Source organism: Haliaeetus leucocephalus, unplaced genomic scaffold (assembly GCF_000737465.1).
Source record: "Haliaeetus leucocephalus isolate CR32 unplaced genomic scaffold, Haliaeetus_leucocephalus-4.0 Scaffold2, whole genome shotgun sequence".
Taxonomy (NCBI): Eukaryota; Metazoa; Chordata; class Aves; order Accipitriformes; family Accipitridae; genus Haliaeetus; species Haliaeetus leucocephalus.
Genome location: NW_010972438.1, coordinates 14,592,850 through 14,603,830, shown reverse-complemented (window position 1 = coordinate 14,603,830; position 10,981 = coordinate 14,592,850). Strand labels below are relative to the sequence as shown.

Below are 10,981 nucleotides of genomic sequence, written 5' to 3'. Positions count from 1 at the left end.
CTTAGCAATAACACCAGGTTTGCAGACCTACATTTTACAGTTCTTAACTGTTCACACTAAGCATTTAAAAGACTATTGTCATAACTTTCAGATAGTTTATATTCCAGTAGATATGTAGAATGGGATCACCAATACTTACATTTTGGGGTTCTCCCAGTTTTCTTGAGGGGTGAGGGGGAAATGCTGGTATTCCTTAATACATACGAGATAAAATCCCAAAAGAAAAAAGCAGCTGCACAACAGTCTTATCCATGTCAACATTCCCTTCAACATAGAGAACTACTAATTATGTACAGTTGAGGTTGTAGATTCCTGTGAAGTTTTCCTGTCCATAAAGATCATACTCCTTGTACAGTATGTAATCCTTCAAGCAGTTTGGCAGTGGAAGGAAGGTCATGAAGACTGGACAACGGAGACGCAACCGGCCCATGCATTCCCGTATCTTCAGACGACAAAGATGCTTCAGAGAGCGAGGATTTGCTAGAAATGAGAAGGTGAGACTGTATTAGTAAGTTAGTTATTAAATTTTGTTCAGGTTATTTATTCAGTACTCTGCTACCTTTCAAAAGCTTTGTTCCCAATTTTGCTGCATATTCATTCTATAAATAGTCAAATAAAATGAATGTGACTGTCCCTGGACAACCGGACCTGTCTGGATCTTCTAGCCTTTTTATCTTAGCCCATACACCTCTCAGTTATATATTTACAATCATTGCCAGCTAAATCAACAGATTTTGTTTCTGTCAAGTTGGCTAAATATAGGTTAATGCAAGTTTAAGTAGTGAAGTTTGGGGAATATACTTTATTCCTAAATAACTGGTGCCAGTCTTTGGTCAACCTAAAGAAGCTACTAAAAGTAGAATTTTGAGTCACTACTTCTTAATCTGTGTACAAGCAAAAAGGACATAGAATTAATCTAGACTAGAATTAAATCACTCAAAAATAGTGATTGATTAGATTTGTTCCATCAACTTGAGGCAGGGGGAAAAGCTTTTCTCCCCTTGAAGAGGACTGTGTTGTCTACGTTGTAATTAAAGTTCCAAGTGCTCTACATAAATTATGCAGTTACTGTGTGTCAGACTTCTGAAAGAAACTTAGTTGAAACCCTGCATAGATTGATTTTTAAGAGGTCTCTTACTGTCAAAACATAACTTTTGGCCTAACAAGGGTCAAGAAAAGCACCAGTGTGATGTAAAGAAAATGAAAACTAAAATACTACCAACAAAAAAGGCCCCAATCCCAAAACAGCTTGTTTGTCATTTCAAATTTGAATACCAGATACTTACTTAAAATCAAATTGATATCTGGCCAGAGTTCCTGTTCTTTGAGAACTGCTTCTAGCTTCCAGCAGATATTGACGTGATCAACATAATCTAACATTACTCGCACTACTTTCCCAGACAGATGCTTCAACCATGACAAGGTTATCACTTCACAGAACTGATAGAAACAAAATGTTTAATAGGATGATATTCAATACTCCTGTAAATTACTTCCACCTTTGCAAGACAAGAGCAATTAAATAACTACAGCAGAACGCTAGAAAGAATGAGTGTTCTGTCAGTAAGGGGGGCTTTAGAGGTTGTCACAGCTTGCATTAAGCCTCACTAGTAGAATCTGAAAATATGAGAGATGGTTATTTTGTACTAGATCTAAAAGTGAACTTAAGTAGCTGGATATTTAGTAACTAAGTGCTTAAAAAGAAGTGCTACCACTCACTAAGTGGAATCTAGACTTGTGTCCCCATGTGCTGGTGACAGGACCCACCAGTCCAGTGCATGCCACACCCCCTTATCTTCAGGTTAAAGATGGGTTTATTAGGTTCAAGTGGGCTTTGCAGACTACAAAACAATGATGCTGATGGGTGTCTCTAGGATCCTCTTTAGACTGGTCCAGGTTTGTTAATTTCTGCTCAGTGCTTATTGTGCCAGCTCCAGGGGGTCCTTGCAACAGCCTTCCAGTACTAGTGTTATGTACTGTACAAGACAACCCAGCGAGCCAACCTCCAAGTCCCTGCTTTCACAGCATGGACAAGACTGCCCTGGAGAGCCAATTCTGTACTGATCATTAGCATATCATTAGCTATATTTTCATGATTCAAAAATATTGTTTATGATCATTTGCTGTCATGAACCAGGCCTCCTGACAACATCAATTTAATTTTGTCTATTCCTACCTTTAGGTGTAAACTGTCCTACATTTTCAAAACTTACTTTTCTGACACTGCATTAAGTACATTTTCATTTAGCTTTAGGAAGGATACTGGTAGTAAAACAACATATGAAGCCATCTTATATACTTACCATTGTATCTTTGATAACAGTAGAAGTCCATCCATCAGTCACATACTGGGAATGCGAACTGTTTCCCTGAGGGCAATCAAAGCAGCGGTGCACATCATACCCATAGTTCATCAGCATTCTTAACATGACTTCATCTTTCAGAGCATACTGTAGAGCTGACGGAAAATGTGTTGTATTCACTCTGCAGAAGTAATTGACATTAGCCCCATGTCGGAGCAGTAGATTCATTAACTCATAGTTGCCCATTCTCAAGGCTATTTGGAGACAGTTGATGGGATCTTGGTTTGGCAGGGCTCCAGCATTCAACAGCAACTGTGCTGAACAGATATCCCCGTTGGAAACAGCAAAGTACAACGCTGATTTCCGGTGGTCATCGTAGCCTTTGCGAACTCTTTGATCCAGCATAAAATTGGCATCAAACCCAGATTTGAGGAGAAACTCAAGGCACTGAGGATGTGCTCCTGCTGCTGCTGAGTGAACTGGACTTATCCCGCTTTCTTTAATGGCATCAAAGTTAGTAACTGGAACTAAATATTTTAGGGCTCTAAAGAATTAAAAAAAGAAGAATCTCAGAATCTTAAACATACCGGTTCACCTAGCTCAGTGTTTGAATTTCTCTGTGTTGCTGAGCTTCAGAATTCATCATGACTGTATACAATTGTCTTAGTCTACCAAATCAGTACCATGGCATGCTATACCACTGCATTGACTTTAATTGCTAATGATTAAATTGTTAGCCAGCAATGGATACTGACTTCACACCTACTATGCATAAAATATTATTATATTATACTATTATTCAGGAACAACCCCATTCCCTGCTAGCGAAATAATGATTCCTTCTCAATAGAAGCTTTTCCTGAATGTCGAGAGCACAGTATTATTGCTTAACCTATAGATATTAGGGAATTTAATAGAATAGAATATATAACATGAATACATATGTAATTTAATATATATGATACATTTAGGTTTAAACATAAATATAAAATACTAACATAGGAATTAAGAATCCTCAGATTCTTAACCACAATGCAACATTCCTAGTATTGAAGACTTGTTTCTCACTTACTGGTTGTGATTTTAGCATAACTATCTTCCAGTAACCTTCCTGTCTTTAAAATAGGGATAACCTTATCCCCTAAGTCTATTTGTTCATTTAGTACATTTAACTTCCTGTGATGGGGTGGAGATGAGGCATACCCAAAGAGAGTGAGGACGTCCCAAGAACCTCAACATCAGACTGGACAGTGTTACTATTTGTGGCAAGTGGGGAAATACTGTAGGAATTAGTATGTTCATCCTAAAATGATGATGATTTTAGCCTGACCAGTCTCTTACATTTAGACACAGAAAACTCATATTTACATAGTCAAAAAGAGTCCCTTCTACAAAACTACAGATTTGCTGCCTGCTTTGAATAACGTAGAATTAACAAAGTTAATATTTCTCATGTCACCATTACTTGATTTTTAGGTATATTAACTCACAGAAAGTGTCCTCTATATGCAGCTCTGTGGATTGGCAAATGACCCGAGTGCTTTGGTACATTGGCATCAGCCCCATATTCTAGTAAAAGACTCAGAGAATCTGGATTTCCTCCTCCTGCTGCTTCAAATAAAACAGAAGCACAATCCATTGCCTGTGAAAGAACATTCGCACCTGGAAAGAAGCATCAAGGATTTTCACAGTTGTCACTGTAAATATCCAGCAATAATTAATATCTCCAACCCTCCAGTGATACAGTATTGTGAATTCTATTCTTAAGCAAATAAAACCACTGTGGGCATAAACCTTCATGTTGGATCCTCAATTTTAGATGTGTTTATGTAATCCTGGGAACAAGAAGGTCCAAACTGCTTTGAACACATAGTAAGACTTGCTGCTAGGAGTGGGCAAAGAAGGGGTTTGGTTCTTATTTATACAAACAATTGTTTTTTGGCTTACATACAATGCATTTCAATTCTTCTACTTTACAAAGACAAGTATAACTAAATATGAGAGAAGCCAGTATCAAAACAGTTCATACAATCCGGTTCCAGCACTGCTGAGCCATCATACAAAATTCCCCACCACAAATGTCATCTGGCCTTCCCTAAGGTGACCTGTCTACATGAGAAAACAATATTGCATTTAAAAACAATTGCAACTGCTCACTAAAATATTATTTGAATATTATGAAAATGTAGTCTTTATCAGGCCTTTACTTAACTACATCACAACAATCCTCCTGGAGCAGATAGCATTTAATTTTCTTTAGTAAGGGAAATTACTTCTGCTGCTATTTCCGAAGGTGTATTTTACAATAACCAGTTTTCATCCAATCACAGAACTCTCAGAAGACTAATAAAAATGTGTGTAAATAGGCTAACTACTTTAGAGGGAATATATGTGTGTGTGTGCATATATATATATATATATACACACATATATACATATCTTATAACATGAAATTTAAGATGCTAGGAATTCTTTAGATGGACCTCAACTCACGTGATTTGGGAGTCAAATTCTTCAAATATATTGAGATGCCATCCAAAAATGCAAACAAAATATCTGCTGCAGTGTGTCAGATTTGCTTGCAGTTTTGCAAAGCATTTACTGATGACTACTACTACAGTTTGCTACAAGTAAGTAATCTTTAAAAATATATTTTGCATATGTTTGGATCTATTAACAATACAGGCTGTATACTCAGTAGCATGATAACAGTCCATTTTCTTTCACTTCAGTTATGCGAAGTTTTACTGGCTACTGAGCTAAGAACAATTTTTTGCCTCTGCATTTAGGAATAATTTTCTCTGTTGGACACTTTCTCCCATTTGAGCTTTAAACATTTCAGTACTAACACACATGGCTTACAATTTCTACTCACTTGAAGACTACTACCACAGAACCAAGATGTTACTAAATCAATCTACTGAGTTGTAAAACAGAACCACGGAATAGCTGAGGTCGGAAAGGACCTCTGGAGATCATCCAGTCCAAGCCTGTGCTCAAGCAGGGTCAGCTACAGCAGGTTGCCCAGGACAGTGTCCAGTCAGGTTTACGGTACCTCCAAGGATAGAGACTCCACAACCTGAGTGACTTGTTCCAATGTTCAACCACCCTCACAGAAAAAAGTGTTTTCTTATGTTCAGACAGAATTTGCTAGGTTTTAATTGGTGCCCATTGCCTCTTGTCCTGTTATTGGGCACCACTGAGAAGAATCTGGCTCTGTCCTCTTTACACCATCCCATCAGATACTTATAACACTGGCAAGATAGACCCCCACCCTGAGTGTTCCCTTCCTGTAACATCCTATGTAATAAAGTCTCACCTTTTTGCAATAAGAGCTCCATAATTTCTGTATGTCCAATCTGTGCAGCCAGTGCTAGAGGTGTAAGCCCATATCCACTGCGAGGGTCAGGATCTGCCCCAGAACGAAGAAGCAGCTTCACCAGATCCTTCCTGCCTAGTCTGGCTGCCTCATGTAAAGCAGTCCTCTTGTGGACACACTGCAAATTCACTTTTGCACCAGAACTTATCAACAAGGAGGCAATCTCATACGAGTCATGTTTAATTGCTGTAAGACAATAAGCAAAGTATCAGCCAGAATGTTTCAACACTATTCTATGCACTATGGCTTCTGTTACATGGCAGCCCAGGAAAGCTCGAGCTGTTCCTGGCAGTCCTATTTATACACCGAGAAATGTCACACTACACTGAAAGGTTTTACTTATCAACAAGTCTGTTCTTTGTTTGCAGAAGAACATTAACTATTCAAATGAATAATTTTATGGTAATCTCTTTTTCTCTCTGTAATCCCCTGTTGCGTTTGGTAATGCAACAGAATGCAACTTTCCTTGCCACTAGATGGAGATCCTATACAGGGACTTGGTGCAGTCAGGAGCTGGCCTGCTCAGCTCTATTCGATCTTTACAAACAGTTACCATAATATGAAACAAAGTTTAAAATGACTGTGTCATATGCCTTCATATCTTAATAAGCCCGATCTGTTAAGTCAGTAAGGATCTTAAAAGAGTAATTTGCATTGGCTCCAGTGGATGGAATGAATAGGCAACACCTTTCCCTCCTTCTCTCTTTGATCTCCCAGGCTGTGCAGGGTAGAACAGTGAGACAGATTAGGCAGAGAAGCTTCATGTGCCACAGCTGCTTGAAATACCATTGACAGCATACTATAACCCATGATATCCCATTATCTGTAACCTACACAGCTGCTTTAGATATATCCCATACATCCCTTTCTTGGGGGATGGTGCATTTTAATATACTGCACTTCAAAAGTATTTAGGAATTCTCTACATCTTTTCTAAGCAGGTGGCCCTGACTAGAAGCTTTAGTCATTTCAAAAGGATGGAGTCGGGGTCCAGTAAGGAAACTTACAGTGCTCCTTTAGAACTCAGATAATGAGAACACGCTTTCCTTTTTTTGGCTAGGACTCAGTAAGAATAATAGCATCACAGCCCAAATTGAGGGAAGCAAATTAAATGAACACAGAACATTTTTTAAAAGCATCTTGGAAAAATATGGTTCCTTACAAATCAAGAATTACAGTTCTCGTACATGATCAAATTAAAATGGCATTCACATTAAGAATGATACTAGGTATGGGACCTTCTTCTTCAGTTAAAAAAATTCAAAGAGAAGTGAACCAAGAATTTAGGCCTGGCTAGCTTCTTCACTTCTCATACTTGGATTAATTCCAACAATGTCTGAATAGGGACAAACACTGTTTTATGCTCTACGTAATGCAGATAAATCAGGCTGGTTTGCTATAATTTTTGAAAATCAAAACCAATTACCTTAGTTTTTGGAGAAAGAGAAGCTGATGCAATGAAAGAGATACCATGTAAGCAGAGAATATGAATGTTTTATGCCTGCAGACATGAAAGACAGTAATAGCATGAAAAAGCAGGAGAACCTGGTTATCTGGCACCACTGCGTAAATGATGCCAAGGAAAGCAGAGGATGACACTCTGCACTTTGTGGAGAAAGCGATTTGATTCTTTGAATAAAAAGATGTATGTTCAACCTGAACCTCAAACTCTTTGCAACTGAGGGACAGAAAATGGCAGGCATCTGGAGCTCCCTGCATTGGATCAGACTTTGGGGAAAGATTTTTAGCTCCTCCTAATTCTATGTTTCCCACACTTCAGTAGACCAATAAGGATAATACTTTAATTAACAAACAATGCTAAGAACTTTGTGGTAACAGTCCCTAACTTGGAATTGTCAGGTCATTTAAAGCCTTGATTTTGTTTAAGAAAAACGGACGGGGACAGACACATTCAATACTGAGATTAACATTTCTTGCTCCTTATAGCAAAATATTTTAGATATTGATTTGAAGTCAAATATGTCAAATTGAAACCTAAAATGTGTAACTATAATCTCATCTCATTCCCTCACCTCTCCACCCCTAAATGAGGTATTCACCTATAACTAAAGGAGAATCTCCCTCTTCATTCTTAACATTGGGATTGCAGCCATTGAGCAGGAGAAAGCGGACATTGTCTACAAAGCAATTTCTTACTGCCACCAAGAGAGGTGTCTCCCCTTTTAGAGTGGTCTGTTCCCACGTAATGGCACGGGAGGCTGAAATACAGAAAAGCAGAACACATTTGAAGCTGGATGATTCATCAAACCCGACTTTGTAAAACTTTTTTGATGGAAAACCAGAAGGACTCTGTACCTTTCAAAGTTATTTCAAGGATGTTCTTATTTAGCTGTGCTGCAGCTTCATGCACAGGAAGCCAGCCTTGCTGATCTGCTTCCTCAAAAGCAGAACTGTGCCTTACCAACTTCATCAACGCTTCTTCTTGACCTGTGAAATTTTAAGACAGACACATATCCCATTACTCATCATAAAACAAAATTCAGGCAACTAATATATTGAGTGCCATTTATCCCATCAGTGTATCTAGAATAAAAAACTTGCTTTGTCAAAGCAATTTTTTCTGAGAGGCTGGTTTATATGAACAGAACAATCAATGATTGACATTGACTCACAAAGCATTTTAAATTATACATTGAAAAAACTTGCTTATAATAGTACGATTAAAATATTTCAAATACAGTCCTCTCATAAACAATAGTGCATGCAAGTTTAATGTATAAACAGGTGTCCTAGTGAAACTGTAGGAAAAAATATTTAGGTTGGCAAAATGTCACGGTTTAACCCCAGCCAGCAACTAGGCACCATGCAGCCACTCACTCACTTCCCCCCCACCCAGTGGGATGGGGGAGAGAATGGGGGAAAAAAAAAAGAAAGGTAAAACTCGTGAGTTGAGATAAGAACAGTTTAATAGGGCAGAAAGGAAGAAACTAATAATGATAATAACAACAAAAATAAAATTATAATAATAAGAAAAGGATTGGAATATACAAGTGATGCACAATGCAATCGCTCACCACTTGCTGATGGATGCCCAGTTAGTTCCCAAGCAGCGATCCTCCCCGGGCCAACTCCCCCCAGTTTATATACTGGGCATGACATCACGTGGTATGGAATATCCCTTTGGCCAGTTTGGGTCAGCTGCCCTGATTGCATCCCCTCCCAACTTCTTGTGCCCCTCCAGCCTTCTTGCTGGCTGGACATGAGAAGCTGAAAAATCCTTAACTTAGTATAAACACTACTCAGCAACAGCTGAAAACATCAGTGTGTTGCCAACATTCTTCTCATACTAAATCCAAAACATAACACTATACCGGCTACTAGAAAGAAAATTAACTCTATCCCAGCCAAAATAAGGACACAACAGTAAAAAGTAAAATGAAGCTGATCTAATAGGGATGAGATTTATCTTGTTATTCCTACTTTTACTAACAATCCTATTGGATCTTTAATCAACACAAGTGATTATGTTTTCAATTTTATATCTCATCAAGAAACAGCAAAACTTTCTTGGCTGGAAAGCCTGTGTAAGTAGAGGCCTGGTTTCTGCTCTTGTTTTTTATCCCATCATTCCTGGGAGAAGGCAGTATGCTCTCTGTTAGTTACAACTATAGGGTGAGGGGACACTTAATCACTGCTGCTGAAGTTCTCCTACATATGAAAGAATTATATATTCATAAGGCCAGACAGCAAGTGTAACTAGAGTTTAGACACATTCTCCGTTGTGTATGGAACATTTATAGCATTTGCTTTTCCAGAAAAGACTTGGCTTCTTGATTTCTACTCCACTAAGTATCTCTATAACTACTACGATGTGTGCAAGGACTGGAATGAAAGTTTCCCACTGCCAGACAACTGTCCAAACAACTGTACTACTTATGCTCATTGTTTAGTTATCTCTGTGACTCGGAGATATAAATTGATTATACCACAAAAAGTAGAAGTTTTAGAGGAGCAGACTAAGAGCATCTCATGCTGGAATACACTAAAGTTTGGCAATTAAGGAACAATTCTGGAACACTCTTGAGGCAGAGAAGGGATTTCAATCTGGGTATCTCACAAAGTGGCAAATGCTTTTATGAAGTATTAACTGACTGAGGGCCTTGCCATCCTGTTGTTTATATTACAAGAAAGGTCTGGCATTGTCCCCTAATTCCAGGAGATGAAGCACTGGAATCTGAGAGGAGTGATATTTGAATCCATGTTCCCATCTAATAAATTAGCTTCTGGGTGTCCTGTTTTTAGTTGCCTTACTCCTCCCAAGACTATATAAAGAAAAAGTGTACTTAAATCAGGTGATCAAACACCCAAAATGTAGGCATTACTCGACAGTGCAATATCCAAGTGATTCCTCGGAGTACAGGCTTAGTGCGGTGTATTTCTACTTAACTGTCCGAATTGCTGCAATTATCTTTCCATGTTCTTTGCTTGCAATATACTGGAAACTGCATAAACAGAACAAAAATAAAGAGATAAGTAAAAATGTGAGGTTCAGGATATAATTATACCTTAATTTAAATAGTCAAGTCTAGACTACACGTTAAAGTTCTGTAAGTTACGTAGGTTTTGTCAGGGTTTAACACATTAAAACACTTTTTTTGTTGGTCTTCCCCTGCCACTATAAATATTGGATTTTTCACACAAAGACAACAATTCAATACTAAAATGAGGGAAAGCTACCATACCAATCTATTTTTACATCACGTACTTATCTTCTTCATAAAGCCTTGTACTCACTTAGGTATTGATGTAAAACATCATACATTCCATATTTTCAAGGAAATGGGTATACTTTTTCAGGGAGAACTCAGAACAAGTGAGCTACCAGTGGTTTCCAGTGTCCATTAGACAAGGTCTGAGCGATACAACATACGGACTCACAAATGAAAATAAGGTTACTACATGCTTATAGTAATGTCAAGAAAACACCCAAAATAGAAGTAGTAACTTACTACCTTTCATCCTCTGTTGCACTGGCACTGGTTTCAATTTTATGCTTATCTTGTAAGCTATCTTGAATAGCTTGTTGGGTAGGGATTTCATCATCAGAATCATCATTGAACAGATATGTAGAATTATACATGGCAAATCAACACAATCTGGATCACTTTTCGAAGGGAAACCCTGCTTTTTAATTGGAAGCAGATCTTAAATCTTCAGGTTAAATCTGGAATAACAGAAATAGCAATTGCTGGTTAAGTATCAAGAGAAACGAAACATAGTTTAAAATAAATTACACGGAACTTCTCCATCTCAAGCTTCAGCCTTCTCCCAATTATTT

At 38.1% G+C, this 10,981-nt stretch overlaps 1 protein-coding gene across 1 annotated transcript; it reads right to left on the bottom strand.

Moving 5' to 3' along the window:
* Positions 1-273: 273 nt before the first annotated feature.
* ASB14 (ankyrin repeat and SOCS box containing 14) lies at positions 274-10,783 on the bottom strand. The gene is made up of 9 exons (XM_010572525.1): positions 10,656-10,783; positions 10,095-10,145; positions 7,999-8,135; positions 7,743-7,901; positions 5,623-5,868; positions 3,794-3,965; positions 2,304-2,847; positions 1,287-1,440; positions 274-480 (listed from the first exon to the last, which is right to left on the bottom strand). The coding sequence occupies exons 1-9, from the start codon at positions 10,781-10,783 to the stop codon at positions 287-289; spliced, it is 1,785 nt and encodes a 594-aa protein (XP_010570827.1). The 3' UTR covers positions 274-286.
* Positions 10,784-10,981: the final 198 nt, after the last annotated feature.

Coding starts and splice junctions, on each gene's coding strand:
- ASB14 (XM_010572525.1), bottom strand. CDS start 10,783: ATGTATAATTCTACATATCTGTTCAATGATGATTCTGATGATGAAATC. Junction 3,966..5,622: donor GGAGCTCTTATTGCAAAAAG/GTGAGACTTTAT, acceptor GCTTCTTTCCAG/GTGCGAATGTTCTTTCACAG. Junction 2,848..3,793: donor GCATATAGAGGACACTTTCT/GTGAGTTAATAT, acceptor TTAATTCTTTAG/AGCCCTAAAATATTTAGTTC.